Below are 16087 nucleotides of genomic sequence, written 5' to 3'. Positions count from 1 at the left end.
TAACATAAGCCGGGGAAAAACCACTCTTCTTGGCTATCACATTGATCTAGCTGGGCTTCGGGATATGGCGGACTACCTGGGATGCTCTGTGGGAAATATGCCAACTACATATCTTGGGCTCCCACTTTTGGATTCTCGGCCGTCAGCGTCACTATGGTCCCCCATCCTTGAGAAATTTGAAAAGAGGCTAGCCACTTGGAGGGGTAAACTCTTATCAACAGCGGGGCATCTCACTCTCCTCAAGTCTTGTCTGGCTGGACTGCCAAATTATTTGTTATCATTCATGCACTGTCCAACCTCTGTTTGCTCCAAAATTGATGCCATCCGTCGATGATTTCTATGGAGAGGTTCGGAAGATACCTTCAGATAGCATCTGGTTAGTTGGAAGGATATTTGCTGGCCTCATAATAGGGGAGGATTGGGCATCCGGCCTACAAGAGGAATGAACAAAGCTCTTATGCTCAAATGGATTTGGAAATTCAACAATAAGCATAACAGTTTATGGAGGAATATGATGAAATTCTATCTTTAGTTTTTGGGTGCCTGGTGGAGAGAGGGCGGCACTACTCGACTCCTATCCCCGATATGGAAATCAGTTTTCAAGCTCCTTCCAGTATTCAGATATGCTACCTTGTTTCACACGGGCAATGGAAGGACCCTTCTCTTCTGTTCGGACGAATGGTGTGGCCCCCGATCCCTCTCGGAGGACTTCCGAGGGCTGCATAGGGTGGCAAGCGACCTCTCTTGCTTTGTGACTGATTCATGGAGTGATCACTCATGGAGTCTCCCGTTTCGTCGGGGATTAAATGATGAGGAATCGTTGGCTTTTTGTTCTCTCCTTACCAAACTCAGCAGTACTATTATCCGGGAGCACTCAGTTGATAAGCTGATTTGGAAGCCCAGTAATAATGGCCGATTCACTGTCACTTTGGCTTACTCTCATATTAGAAAGCAAGGCTAAAATACTCATGAGCACAAGGCAAATCTGGCTTGGAAACTCTCAGTGCCAAGCAAAATCAATTTTTTCGTGTGGTCAGCCATCAAAGAACAAATTCTTACTTCAGACAACCTTCATAGAAGAGGCTTCACTGCCCCCGATCTTTCTTGTCCCCTTTGCGGTGAGTGCAAAGAGACAGTCTAGCATGTCCTCTTACATTGTGGATTTTCGTGGTAAGTTTGGATGAAGATCTTTCAGAAAATCGGGCTCCAAGTGGGGCTACATCAGGACCTCTTTGGCACCTTTGAGATGGTTCGAGGGATTCTCCTTTCTCGGTTGGGCAAGTTAATTCTTTCAGCCTATCTTGCGCATGTTCCATGGTGCATTTGGCTCGAGCGGAATAACCGGAGATTCAACTCCAAAGCTAGCACCCCAGACAACATGACTTCTCATGCCGTTGGCCTCATCTCGAGCTAGCTTCATACCAAGAAGGATTTTACCACTCTATCGGGGGTTTCCCTTCGGGAAAATTGGAATTTGATCGCTCATATGTCTGGCTCTAGCAGAACTCCGAGTATGGCTATCTGGGATCCTCCCCATTGCAACTGCATAAAACTGAATTTTGATGGTACTGCTATTGGATGTCCTGGGCCAGCTGAGTAGGTGGTGTGTTCAGAGGTCACAATGGAGACCCTATTCTTTCTTATGCTGGTCCGGTGGGCATTGCCGACTCAAATATTGCTGAAGTTAGTGCTCTGCTGTTCGGCCTCCAAATCTTCAGGGATCATCTCCATGGCAAGTTAATCATTGAAGGCGACTCGAAGACGGTTATTAGTTTTGGTGTTCCAAAGACAACTTCCCCCCTTGGCGCCACTGGCCCATCACTGATAGTATTGCTAACATTGTATCTTCTACACATTGTAATTGGAATCTCATTCCTAGATCAGCCAACTCTTTGGCTGATAAATTGGCAAAATTCGGAACTTCCCAACAATCTCTCATTGTTTGGGAAGACTTCCATCCTTTGTAATATGCTCTCTTGAGCTTTTGTCTTAATAAAAATCAGCATCATTTTAAAAAAATAAAATAAAATGTTGCTGCTCACGCAGATTGCCTCAGGACTTCTGGTTTTCTACATGGAAAATACTAGCACAAGAAATTAGAGAAGCATCAGTTTGAATACATGAATCTCGTAACACAATTCTCACTTTCAAGAAAACTATATGAGACTTTCCATTACTCCTGCTCCCTGTACCTGAAAAAAGAACTTTACCGCCCCTAACAACATCTTTCTTTATTCCTGCACTTTCTATTTCTGCACAAACACCCAGAGCCTCCTCAAACATCCCAAGATTGGTGTATATTAAAACCAGTGTATTATACGAGACCCTGTCCAGTCCAATCCCTGCATACGTCATTTTCTCGAACAAATTTAAAGATTCATCCAGTCTCCCAGCCTTGGCAAATCCGTCAATAACAGTACAGTAAGTGATCACATTTGGCCCCACATTCCTCTCCATCATCTCTGCCATGATCTCCATTGCCAAATCCATCTGCCCACCTTTGCAGAACGCATCCAGAAGCGTATTATAGGTGAAAATATCTCTCTCTATTCTTTGTCAAACCATTTCATTAAACATAACCAAAATGCATGCTATTTCCTCTGACTTTCCCTTGAAATCCTCGATCACTAGCTGTTTTTTTTCCACCATTAACTACCCAAAATGTATTTTTTTTTTTCAATCTCACCAAGGAGCTTCCATATCCACTCCAGAAGCCAGCAGTCGCATCCTACAGCAGAGTCCGAAGAGAAACACAAATGGCATCTCTTCCGTTGTCGATTTCCCACCGACGTTGAGATCGCACCCTAAGGTTATGGCAGAGAGAGAATAAGAAAAAGAAGATTTTTTACCAAACAGTCAGGCACAAAGCTTGAGGAATCCCTCTTTTAGGAGTTCACACCCTTCAATAGAGTGGTCTGATGACAAATAAGGCTTCCTAGATGTGATCTACTGCTCTGGTACCATGTAAAAATTGAAGATTGAAGGGAGAAGAGTGAAAATTGAGAAGAGAGGGAAAGAGGAGATGAGAGAACTTAAAAATTGAGTCTCACAACCCCCCCTCTCTATTAATTAAGTGGGTTATGGTACATCTACAAGATTGCCCCTCACACACTTAAACCACTTAACTCCTTATATCTCCCATCTACATAGTCAAATTACATGAAATTCAGTCTATAAACATAATAAAACATGTAGAGAAAGATAACATAGAAATCTGTAACATATACAGAGGTAAAATGACATAAATACCCTCAGTAGGTTTTCTAACACTTTTTTTTTATAATTTTAATCTTCTTGGTATTTTAACCTTATGAGAGCTCAAAATTGGATTGCCTATAGATTGTGTAAGTAGGGATTTTTTTCTCTGCTTATGGCTTCCTTGTTTGAAACAGTTGAGGCTGTGAAGCATTTGCTTCTTTGTAACTTCTATTGATGCATTTGCATATCTCCATGTAGGATGGTTTTGATGTTTTTGTGTCATGTCTTTGTGCATTTTTTTGAAGTTTATGTTTATGTTTATGTTGGTTGTATTTCTTTCTTACTGTTACAGGGGACTCAGTTATATGATCCTAAGTGTGGTGGATGGAGGGACCTTGGTATGCTTGATGTCATGCAAGTAAGACGTGGTCGCCATTTGGCACCAGAATATTATGTTTTGTCATTTATACAGCTCCCGAAGTTTCTGAACTCTCTTTCTGTCTTCTTATTCAGATCTTTGGACGTGCTGGGAGGCCACAATTTGATAAAAGTGGTGAGGGCATTATAATTACATCTCATGAAAAGCTGAGCTACTATTTAAGACTATTGACTAGTCAACTCCCCATTGAAAGTCAGGTAAATACTTTTTGGATTAAACATTTGATGTTGGATAAGATGAGTGCTTCAGTAGTTTTGGAGGAAGGTTATATTGTGGTTAAGCTGTCAACAGTGATTGTGTTCTTTTAGTTTAAAACTGGATTTTGATCTGATTACTACTAGGTTTGATGAGTGGACCTGAGTTGGAGTTGGATTGACCTGTCAGTTTTGTATCCAGTCTGTTTACAGCATCTTGAGGATTGGGTTGATTGGAAGTGCTTGTTAGATCAACTAAGAAGACTGTGAACAATGTTTTGCATGCACCGATTCTTATTTGTTCTCATCCTTTTCTTTTACAGTTTATTAGCTCCTTGAAGGACAATTTGAATGCTGAGGTAGCTCTTGGCACTGTAACTAATGTTAAGGAGGCTTGTGCTTGGCTTGGATATACATATCTCTTCATAAGGATGAAGGCTAACCCACTTGTGTATGGGATTGGGTGGGATGAGGTACATCTTGATGATTTATTTCTTTATTTTTTTCCAGAGAGATTCTTCTTCTTTTGGTTGTTGAAAGAATGAGAATGTCATTAAACTGAAATGAAATATGCAATCATCCATTAAAACTGTGGGTTGATAAGCATTATGATACAAGAAGCTGTGGTGCTTAGATATGGACTAACAGAAAGTAGAAGAAACTTTTGTAGGGCAATACATAATAACTCAAAAGCACCTACAATCTTATGGAGTCTCCAGAAGAAGAAATATATGAGAAGCTCCACTCTTAGCCAGGGAACTGGCTGGAGAGTTGACAGATTTTGATGTTCCATCTGCAAATATTATGGCACAGTCCAAAGTCCAAATCTTGTTGTTGCAGATGTTTCAAGTTGTTTTTCCTCTCTTAATTTATTTGCTAAGGGTCATCCCTGATGTTTTGATTTTTCATTATGATCTGAATATTTTATCTCAAATTATACTGGGAAACTCACTGTGCATTTTTTAATTGCATGGAGTAAATGAGTAATGTTGAGCTCCTTGGGCATTTATATTTTTATTAATATTGACAACATGCTTTTCTCTTTATTTCACAACGCAATAACTGGCTTACTTTTGTTCGAAAAGTACTTGCTGGAAACCGACTATGGAACTGACCTTTTTCTGTTTTGTTAGGTCATGAGTGACCCTTCATTAAGCTCAAAACAGAGATCATTCATTACAGATGCAGCTCGTGCTCTTGATACTGCAAAAATGATGCGATTTGATGAGAAAAGTGGAAACTTCTATTGCACAGAGCTGGGCCGGATTGCTAGTCACTTTTATATTCAGTATTCTAGTGTTGAAATTTACAATGAAATGCTTAGACCTCACATGAATGACAGTGAGGTACTTTGTGTTCAGATAAATGAGGCATTTAGAGAGGCACTCAATTTTGGGTTTAAGTTTACTCTGGTTCTGTTATCTGTCAACAGGTAATTAACATGGTTGCACATTCCTCTGAATTTGGCAATATTATGGTACGGGATGATGAGCAAGAGGAGCTGGAAACATTGGCCCGCACATCTTGCCCAGTAGAAGTCAAGGGGGGTCCCACTGACAAACATGGGAAAATTTCTATTCTCATTCAGGTAGTTGTCTGCCAACTTTTAAGGCCAGTTGCCTGCGAACCCAGCTTGATATAGATTTCAATCAAGAGAGACTTACTGTACATATATTTTATTGCAGTTGTACATATCACGTGGACATATAGAAAGCTTTTCATTACTCTCTGATGCAGCATACATTAGTGCTAGTTTGGGCCGTATAATGCGTGCTTTGTTTGAAATTTGCTTGCGTAGAGGCTGGTGTGATATGTCAGGTTTCATGCTAGAATATTGCAAGGCAGTTGATCACCAAATTTGGCCCCATCAGCATCCTCTCAGACAGTTTGATAAAGATCTATCGGCAGAAGTTTGTCTCACATCTTTTAGTTTTTTTTTTTTTTTATATGAATGTTGTGAAAACTTTATTTTTTTTTGAAATAGTGTTGAGTTATATTAAATGGCTCAAAAAAGCAAGATTACAAGGAGGGGGAACCATCCCAAACAATGAGAGATTGTAATAAAGAAGAACTAATCACAAAGAAAAAAACAATTCGGAGTTCAATTTCATAATTCAAATTTTCTCTTTATTGCTAATTTTTGTTTTAACACGAGATGTAAATCTGTTGAAGATATTTCGAAAGCTTGAGGAGAGAGAAGCTGACTTAGATCGACTTGTTGATATGGAGGAAAAAGATATCGGTGCCCTAATTCGTTATCATCCTGGAGGAAAGGTAGGAATTGTATTTGTTACTTTACTTCCTTTTAATTTTTGTTTCTAATTAGATAATAACTGTAATATGTTTCTTCTATGTTTGAAGTTGGTGAAACAATATCTAGGATATTTTCCATGGGTCAATTTATCTGCCACTGTTAGTCCAATCACGAGGACAGTACTTAAGGTGAGGATATGGTTCTTGATAAATGTTCCTTGAGCTTGAAATGTTTCTGGGTCAGAGAATCAATTCATGTCAAAATTTGCCTCATTTTTTCAGGTGGATGTGCTTATTGCATCAGACTTCACATGGAAAGAGCGGTTTCATGGTTCTTCACAGCGTTGGTGGATTCTGGTTGAGGTTGTAATAGTTTTGCAGATTTTAGCATTTTATATTCCTTTTCCGACAATTTCCTGCCAATAGGAATGACCATGTTAAATGAGCACTTGTAGTGATTCTCTTGATGTTTATTATACTGGAGTGCTTTTAGTATCACTTAATTAGATTAGGCATTTATAAGGACATGATTTGTGTTTAGATTTCAATAAATTTTTCATCTTCTTGGACAGGATACTGAGAATGACCACATTTATCACTCTGAACTCTTCACATTGACGAAGAGGATGGCTAGAGGAGAACCCCAAAAGCTATCTTTCACTGTACCAATTTTTGAACCTCATCCACCCCAGTACTATATTCGAGCTGTTTCTGATTCTTGGTTGCATGCTGAGACTTTTTACACAATATCTCTAGAGAATCTGAAACTGCCACAGGTCAGTCTCAAGTGAAGAGAATATTAGTTTACTGACAATATCTCTGAAAAGAAATCTCTACTGTTTGGCTTTGATTGAAATAATTGATAACTATTACTTTGAAGGAAAAATAAAGGATGAATAGCGAAAAACTGACACAAATAATCTGTTTGTTGCAGACACATATGACGCACACAGAACTTCTTGACTTGAAACCTCTTCCTGTGACTGCCCTGGGTAATAAAAGCTATGAAGAACTGTTCAACTTTTCACATTTCAATCCGATTCAAACTCAGGTTACAGAACATGAGCTTCCTCAACTTTTGTTAATTTTTTACGAAAGCTGTTGACTGACTTCATCTTTCAGGCTTTCCATGTGCTCTATCACACGGATAACAATGTTCTGTTAGGAGCTCCAACTGGCAGTGGGAAAACTATATCTGCAGAACTTGCCATGTTTCGTCTTTTTAATGCTCAGCCAGATATGAAGGTGAATACATGTAACTTGCTAAATCAATTCAGTGTTTATTAATAGACTATAGACACATATGGTGGGGACGTCAGTATGTCCATCGGGCTCTAGTGAACCCATCAATTATGGTTGAAATTATTTATTTTATTTTTAGTTTATCTTTCTTGATCTTACTGGATTTTGTTAGATATGATCTTATCTGTTTTGAGTTTTAAATCTCAATCTTAATTATTAATAGGCAGTAACAGCACGTTGGATGTAGTGGTATTCTGTTTACATTAGGTGCGCCAGGTTGCGACTTCGAATCGCGCTACGCCCCTCTAAAAAAAAAACAGCACATTGGATGTAGTTTTTGAAGATGAATCAATAAAATTTCTCTCTATTTTCTCTCCTTCTCCCTTTCCCTTCTTCTTCTCCTCTCTATTCTTCTCCTTCTCTGTGTCTTTTCCTTTCTCTTCCTAATTCCACCATCAGAAACAGTTAATCAACAATCCGACTCGTTAATTAAAATTTGCATGTTTGTCCCACATCACAACATATATGCCTTCTTCCATTTGTGTTTCTGGTATTTAGACAGATTGGTAGAAAAATGGTTCTTTTACAGGGTGCATTCTAGTATTGCATTTATTGTCACCTTATATTTATTGTGATACTTGAAGATGATCATATGTGTGCAGGTTATTTATATTGCACCTTTGAAGGCTCTTGTTCGAGAAAGAATGAATGACTGGAAGAAGAGGCTAGTTTCTCAGCTTGGAAAGAAGATGGTAAAGCCTTCCTTTTTCTATTTGTACGAACTGGAGTGGTTTTATTCATATGACAAGATTGCTAGATCAGCTAGTCTTCCCCCAATAACTTGCAAAAGAGAGAGCTCCCATTATTTCTGTAGCGCTCTTTCCTTTCGATTTATGAAACATTAAATCAATGGTCAATAGGAGCCTTGCCCTCTTCTTAGTTAAACAAGATCTTCATGGTTTGCAGGAAAAATGTACTGCTATCCTAAGGCACAACTATCTTTTTTGTTAGGTTGAAATGACTGGGGATTTTACCCCAGATCTCACAGCTCTGTTGTTAGCGGATGTCATAATTTCCACGCCTGAAAAATGGGATGGTATTAGTCGGAATTGGCACACTCGTAGTTATGTGATGAAGGTAGGTTGTTGTTGTTTTTTATCGGCATTTCCTTGCACTCACCACTTAAGTAAATTTTACTTATTTCCTCTGATGCTTGCACTAGCAGAACTATTTTCATGGATTATTTTGATATGTGAGTTAATTTATAGGTAGGGCTTATGATTTTGGATGAGATTCACTTGCTTGGAGCTGATCGTGGACCCATTCTTGAGGTATTTTCTAGGTTTCAATAATTCCAATGTTTTTTCTTCAATAAGCGCTTAATATGTCTTTATATATAAATATATATATATATATATATATATATTTTTGAATATGATGTGAATATTATTAAAAGAAGAGAAAATTACAAGTTAGGATACTCTCCTTTACAACAAGGTTTTGGAGGGAGGATCCCATTTTAGCTTGGCCGTCAGCAAAGGAATTTGCTCTTTGCTGAATGGGGAATGTTATTCCATGTACAACCTAAGCTGGAGGAAATGGTACAAATGGCTTAATGGGTTGTCCAATGTCTCGAAGGCGGCTCCTTAGCATTTGCATACCAGTCAATTACTACTCGAGTCACCTTCCACAATCAATGGCTCTGAGAATTGGTCACGGTAGATAATGAGGCCATGGAGAAGACTGACAAGCTTAGTAGTGGTGGAGTCAGAATTGCACCCTCAGAATTGCGGATGGCACCACCAAAACTAGGAGGCCCAGAGCACTACCATCGAAATTCAGTTTGAGGGAGCCAGCGGGGGGGGGGGGGGGGGGTGTCTGGATGGAACAGACATCTAAGCCACGAGACACTGGTTATGGCGCAAAGTTGTGCCATGAAGGTGCTGAAATTCCTTCCTAGTGAGCAGCCAAGAAGAGACTTGGCTGGCAATTATTTCAGAGACTTCCTCGGCACTTCTGAACTTGCATTGAAACCGTTGGTTGTTCCTTTCCTTCCAGTCCTTCCAGATGCACCACGGAATGAAGCCAAGGCGCAAGAGAGAAGGATCCTGCCCATCTGAGGAAGCCTAGATCCCAAAAGAGACTAGAGTGTGGATGGGATGTCAGAGTCGCACCATTGCAGGCCGATCTGGCTCAGAAAGAGGGACCAGACTTTCCAAGCATATGGGCAGTGGATGAGGATGTGGCTGGCTGTCTCATTCTGGTATTACAGAGCAGGCAGGTGGGGTCAGGGCCCAGGTTTCCGCAGCGCTATAAGTTATCTGTCGTGAGGATTTGTAAAGGCTGGCCATCCAAAGGAAAAATTTGACTCGAGGCGAGGCAGCAAGGCGCCTGGCCAGCACTGCAGTGCTTTGATTAGAAGTGGTGTTCCATTCATGAAGACTAGTGTAAGATGAGGAGACGGAAAACCGCTAGGGTCGGCTAGCTAGATCAATTTGTCCGAGATGTGACACGAATCTTGATCGAGGCCAAGTCAGAGATGATGTGAGAGACAACAGAGGTCTCATCATCGGCCAACCCACATCTGAGTTGTAGGTCCCAGTTGCCATTCCCCTGCCATGCAGCAGCCACAGTGGAGGAGAAGCAGATTTGTGACATTTGTAAGAGCTTGATAGGAGACACTAAGGGGCCTGTCTCCCAACCATCAATCTGACCAGAATTTTGTTTTCATCTTGTTCCCAACAAAGCACCAGGTTGCTGAGCCAAACTTTGGGAGGAAAAGGAAGAGCGACCTCTGATGTAAAATTTAGTTACATCGGCTTTAATACCTCGCAAGCGTACGAATCGTAATTAACTACTTGCACAACAGGAAACGTCAACTCTAGATTTTACCGTGATTCGTGCCTCTATCGAGTGCCACGAAACCACGAATCCGGATTCTCAATCCTTGCATCTAGCCCCTCTCGAGCGCCTAGAGTTAATAACAAAGAGCGGATTACAATAGAATGCAGAGAATCAATTTCCTATTGTGATGATGCTAAAATTATCAACTCTGGATTTTACCGTGATTCGTGCCTCTCTCGAGCGCCATGTAATCACGAATCCGATTTCTCAATCCTTGCGTCTAGCCCCTCTCGGGCGCATAGAGTGAAAGACAGAAATCGGATTAAAATACCAAAATCCAACCTCAATTATAATCCTACCCTAATTAGCTAATTTAATCAAATATCCAAAAAACAAATCTTAAAGAAATATTAATTATCAAATCAGATTCAATTAACATTCAAAACCTAAGTTCAAACTATATAAAAAATTAAATTCAATAATGACGAATTACTCCCCTTCTTCTTCTTCTCGCTCGGGCAGCAACTCGTTCTCACGGGTGCTGCAATTTCCCGAAATTGGTGGCTTCGGGTTGGCAAGAGTGAGTGGCCGGAGGTAGAGATGACGCTGGCGACGAAGGTTGGAAGCCGACGGACAGAGGTAACGTCCGGCGAAGAACGAAACAGAGCTGACGTTCTCTAACCAGCTCTCTCGAGTCTCGGTTGGAGTCGGAATAGCTCCGGGAATGGTCGGAAATACGTAAACGACGCCGGAGGATGGTCGGAAAGCGGAAGTTGCACCGGAGAAGCCCTCTCGGATCACTTCTCGGTCTGGCGAGCGACGACTGTCGAACTCACCTCGACGGAGACTCTCTCGAGCTCTCCTCGGGTTTGTTCTCGGTTGCTGGACGGCGGTGGACGACGGTGGCGCGGCGAAAGACAGTGGTCCGGCGAGCGACGGTGGGAAACTCCTCTCGGGTCTCCCCTGTTTCCGGTGCTCTGTTCTGGCGAACAGAAACTGTCGAACTCACCTCGACGGAGACTCTCTCGAGCTCTCCTCGGGTTTGTTCTCGCTTGCTGGACGGCGGTGGCGCGGCGACCGACGGAGGGAAACTCCTCTCGGGTCTTCCCCTGTTTCGGTCGACGGTCGTGCTCTGTTTTGTCTTCCCGCTTGGGTCTCCCCTCTCGGGTCCCCCCTTGTTCGACCCTCTCCCCATCTCCTTTAATACCATCTTATTTATTTTAAAACGATTTGACCTAAAAATCACCTCCATTTCACTAAGGGCATTTTGGTAAATATCTCCTTCTCCACCAAAATTCTCCTGAAATTCCATAATTAAATCTATAAAAAGTATTTCAGGAAGAAATAAACCTTAAAAACAATGAAATATAATTCAGGAGAGAAAAATATGCAATATCGACAGTGATTAATGTCAAATTCAATAAATGCTCATTTCATTTGAAAACCGATAAATAACCACCTATAACACAATTATAAAGGTTATTCTATTATAATTAACTTAGTTCTCATGTCAGAATATGGCATCTATCAACCTCCAAATGGGGGAGAGGCTGTAGCAATGGCCGCCCTTAGTCCACCAGCAGTCATCTAGTTGAGCTTGACAGCAACCAAATCCACTTTTGTAGGAGGGCAGAATTCATGTCAGCAGTAAGTTGGATACTAAGGCCACCAAGCTGGACTGGTTTACAGACTTCAGTCCAACGAACAAGAATATATTTATTTTCACCATTCGGTCCCGTCCATAAAAATCTTTTCTTCATGGACTCAATGTGTTGTCAAATAGATGCTGGATAGGGGAAGAAGGATAGGAAGTAGTTTGGGAGGCCAGCCAAACAAGACTTGATGAGTACCATCCTTCCAGTGTTTAACAGAAATTTCCCTCTCCAAGTAGCGAGGCACCTCTCCAATTTTTCGATGATAGGGCTCCATAAATTTTTCCGAGGTATGCTGCCAATAGTGGAAGGTCCAGATACAAGCAGGGTGGATTGGCAGTCGAGCACCCCAGGTAGTTGGCCATCTGATCGAGGTCATTCCCATTGATGTTATATCCTAGAATTTGTTGTTTTTTGCCAGCTTATTTTTTGTCCCAAAGTCAACTCAAAGAGGTCCAACAGTGCTTTTACTTTCTTGACTTGTTCGAAGGTGCCAACACCAAAGTAGAGAGTGTCATCGGTGAATTGAAGAAGTGGGATGTCAAGACTATCTTGGTTGCAGATAGGAGTGAGCCATGTTAGGAATTTGATGTCTTAATTCAATTCTAATGGGAGCGATAAAAAAATCGCAAAAGAAGAAATAATCAATTACGAAAAACACAAGATTTATACAGGTTCGCCTCATGGTGAGAATACGTCTTGTCTTCCACCGTTGCAATATTTCACTATGATGATGAAGTGGTTTACAAGAGAAATCACACGCACTCGTGTTTTCTCTAACCTCTCTCAGTCGCAATTGATGATCCTCCTCAAATGATAAACCCTAACAGGTGGGCCCCCAAATATAAAGAGAAAACTAGGGCAACCGAAATACAAGTGTGAAATCCCAAAACTACCCTTAGTGAAACAACAATCAATATATCGTGGACCTTTCGGGGGGCTCCACAACTCAGCGTAAGGCATTAATTAGGTCGATCCGCGTACCGACTCAGCATAAGGCGTTAATTAGGCTCCACAACTTAACAAGCCACCCATTGTTCTTTGCTTATTAGATCATAACCGACAAGTATTCTACCACAATGTTGAAGAGGAAGGGGGAGAGAGGGTCCCTTTGCCGGATGTCTCATGAGCCACAAAAGTAGCCGCAAGATGTCCCATTGAGGAGGATGGAGTACGAGGCAAAGGAGATGTAGCTTCAGATCCAAAATCTCCAATGGTTGCCAAAGCCCATGCATGGGAGAAGGTTGTCAACAAGCTTCCAATTTACTTGGTCAAAAGTCTTATCAAAGTCAAGCTTAAAGGCAAATCTAGGGATTCAAGATTGTTTGAAGTAATCAAGCATCTCATGTGTGGCCATTGTTGAGTCAAGAATATTCCTTTCTTTCACGAAGGTGCTTTGCCCATGGTGGATGATAGTGGGTAGCAGTGGGTAGCACCGACTTGAGCCAGTGGCCGAGCAGCCAGGCAATGACCTTGTATGGGCTGGACATGAGGCTGATCAGTTGGAAGTCCCGGGGTGTTCCACATTTTTCAGTTTTTAGGGACAAGAGCAATGAAGGAAGCCCCCGTGGCTCTATAGGTGATGTCATTCTGATGGAAGTTGTGTACCATTGCAGCAAGGTCATCTTTTCTGATCGGCCAACAGTTTTTATAGCCAACAATTTACTCTCTACAATGGATCTTATTGCTCTAGTAGCATGTATAAGTGTAAAATTAAGAAGAAAGAGAGAGAAAAGAAGGCACGAGAGAGAAATACTGTGGCAGTTCCGGCACTTGTTGACAGGTCTGTAATCAATCTCTCTTGTATTAAATATCACTGAAGTGTAAAATAAGGTACATTGACAGAAATACCCCTACACTCAACTCCTTTTATCTCCCTAATTATGACATCAAAAAACTGAAAATTTAACATATAAGCGCCATATGAAGGTAAACACTTTCCTACTCTAGAGGGATAATGTAAGGTAAAAAGACTACAGTACCCTTTATATGATTTTATGTATGATATTTATATAGAATAAGTTCCTTTTTGTGCTTGATGACTAAAAAGTACATAAAAAACCTATTTTTCTTGTTTAGAATTGGTCAGACTTGTGTATGGGTTGAAGGGATTAAATGAGTCAGGATTCTGTAAAACATGAATTATGTAAATGTTAGGGTGTGTAAAGTACTTCTCCATAATCCTTTTGATAGGATTTCAGGATCTCTTTCAGCTGTTGGGCATAGTCTTGTTGGTACCAGTGCAATTCTTATACCTTGGTTTTCTAACAAAAAGAGGATGTTATCATATTCATTGGAAACTGAGAGTGACTTAGCAGGATATTAGAATGTAAATGTTAGATGCTACATATTTCTCATTACTTATGTTTTGAAGTTCAGAAAGAGAGAAACACAGTGCAGAAAGTGAGAAGAAAAGAATGAAACTTATGAGAGAAGAAATAATTGCTGTGGATTGGTCTTGGGTTCTATTGTGAGGTCTTGGGTTAAAGTCTCACCACGAAAGAGGTGTAACATGCATGTGTAATTAACATTAAAAAAAAAGACACTGTCAGAGGAAGGAAGAAGAGTTTTTTGACAGGTATCTAGATGAGAAGCAGACCTTAAGTGCAGTCTCCATTACTTATAGGAGCAACACGGAGTGAGAGAATAAACAAGAGTCTTAAAGCTCATCTACTTTGTCGTTTTAAAATTAATAATCTTACTTAGAAACTGTCTTAAAATAGGAAACTTACTGTCAACTAATTTCTAACTCCTATAGATGAATAGACAAAGCAAACAATCACTATTTATATTAAGTTAAAGACTTCTAAGTGATTTAAAACTTTTGGATACTGCATGTCTTCTATATATCCATCATGACAAGAACTTTTGAGGACACAGTAACGGATGTTTACAGTCAGTTTTCTATGGAAAGCCCATCTAAGAGGCTTAATGGAAAATCTTGAATACCAATAGAAAAGGGAAAAAAATGCCAATTGCGGATAGGACACCTCAAATTTGTTTGGTTTTATTAGTCCTGCATTTTACTTTACAACTATTATCATGTACACCTAGTTTAAGTACTTCTCTTTCTTCACACTGCTAAGAACTTCAATTTTCTAGGTAATTGTTTCAAGGATGAGATATATATCATCACAAACGGAGCGTGCTGTGCGATTTGTTGGTCTTTCAACAGCATTAGCAAATGCTCGGTAAATTCTCAGCCTTTGGAAATGTCTGCATATCTTGTATTCTTAAACATGAATGTTTACCCGGATGTTTATCTCTATGAAGTTTTTTTAATTCACCAATACTTGCTTCAGTGATCTGGCTGACTGGCTTGGTGTTGGAGACATTGGACTATTCAATTTCAAGCCTAGTGTGAGGCCTGTGCCCCTTGAAGTTCACATACAGGCAAGGCTTATCATTATGACTATGCTCAATTTTTATGTTGACAAAAAATACTTTTGCTGCTTAACCAAATGAAGGAAAGGAGGCTGGATTCAAGTCGAGCCAAAGTTGGCTGCACCCAGTTTTTTCCTTTTTAGAAAAATACTATTCGCAAGAATGGCATTTTTTTTTTTTTTTTTGAAATGGTGAAGCTTTATTTAAATCAGAGACAGAATACAACAAAGGAGCCATCACCCTAAGCAATAGGGAAGAGCTCCCAACTACAATAGAAGGGCCAGAAGACCCCTCTTTTGTCAATCCATCAGAAATCTATTTTGCTTCTCTAGGGTATGCAGCCAAGAAACCTGCAACAAGTTGCAAAAATCTTTAATTTTCTGGAAAGTATATGCGGCTCAGTGTTACCTTCATCTAACTTATCACCACTTCTGAATTACCTTCAACCACATTTTGACCTGAATTTTTTGTGAATAGATCCTAATACCATGTTGTATGCACTGATCTCAGCCTCAGCTGAGTCCTTGTGACCGAGAGGTCCGGAGTAATATTGCTTCTCAAAAAAAAAAAAAAAAGTAATTAATATTGTGCAGAGATGATCTTTGATAACTCCCCTGCCCACTGCTGGACCTGGGTTGCCAATGGAGCTCCCATCGAAGTTTAGCTTTATTAACCCAATAGGAGGGGTCCAGGCTACACAGGAGGATCTTTCGGGACTTGAGAATGTTGCCACCATTTTCCAATGCTTCCTGATCAAAGAGAGTGGAATTGGAAGAAGGCCCTTTGTATGCCTTCACCCAAGATGGAGTGATATGCAATATCTTCTCAATTAGCCTCCCTTTTGACGTGGCTGAGACATTGAAGGTCCTGCTTTTTCTCTT

General features: G+C 40.5%; 1 protein-coding gene across 2 annotated transcripts in view; it reads left to right on the top strand.

Annotated features, from left to right (window-relative positions):
- LOC137951075 (DExH-box ATP-dependent RNA helicase DExH14) overlaps window positions 1-16087 on the top strand; it is a 49441-nt gene that overhangs the window by 21813 nt on the left and 11541 nt on the right. For both annotated transcript variants that reach the window (XM_068797642.1, XM_068797643.1), the window contains 17 exons: window positions 3551-3616; window positions 3712-3834; window positions 4155-4304; window positions 4965-5177; window positions 5264-5419; window positions 5517-5741; window positions 6004-6105; window positions 6193-6273; window positions 6367-6447; window positions 6657-6860; window positions 7019-7135; window positions 7207-7329; window positions 7989-8078; window positions 8338-8467; window positions 8599-8657; window positions 14925-15013; window positions 15125-15215. In XM_068797642.1, coding sequence (XP_068653743.1) covers window positions 3551-3616; window positions 3712-3834; window positions 4155-4304; window positions 4965-5177; window positions 5264-5419; window positions 5517-5741; window positions 6004-6105; window positions 6193-6273; window positions 6367-6447; window positions 6657-6860; window positions 7019-7135; window positions 7207-7329; window positions 7989-8078; window positions 8338-8467; window positions 8599-8657; window positions 14925-15013; window positions 15125-15215 — 2100 coding nt within the window. The remainder of the gene's footprint in view (window positions 1-3550; window positions 3617-3711; window positions 3835-4154; window positions 4305-4964; window positions 5178-5263; window positions 5420-5516; window positions 5742-6003; window positions 6106-6192; window positions 6274-6366; window positions 6448-6656; window positions 6861-7018; window positions 7136-7206; window positions 7330-7988; window positions 8079-8337; window positions 8468-8598; window positions 8658-14924; window positions 15014-15124; window positions 15216-16087) is intronic.

This window comes from Aristolochia californica, unplaced genomic scaffold (genome assembly GCF_029961685.1).
Source record: "Aristolochia californica isolate CCGP_79_NKW_82.1479 unplaced genomic scaffold, dmAriCali1.0.hap1 SCAF_15, whole genome shotgun sequence".
Lineage (NCBI taxonomy): Eukaryota > Viridiplantae > Streptophyta > Magnoliopsida > Piperales > Aristolochiaceae > Aristolochia > Aristolochia californica.
Note: the sequence above shows the minus strand (reverse complement) of the source record. Positions and strands in the feature narration are given on the sequence as shown.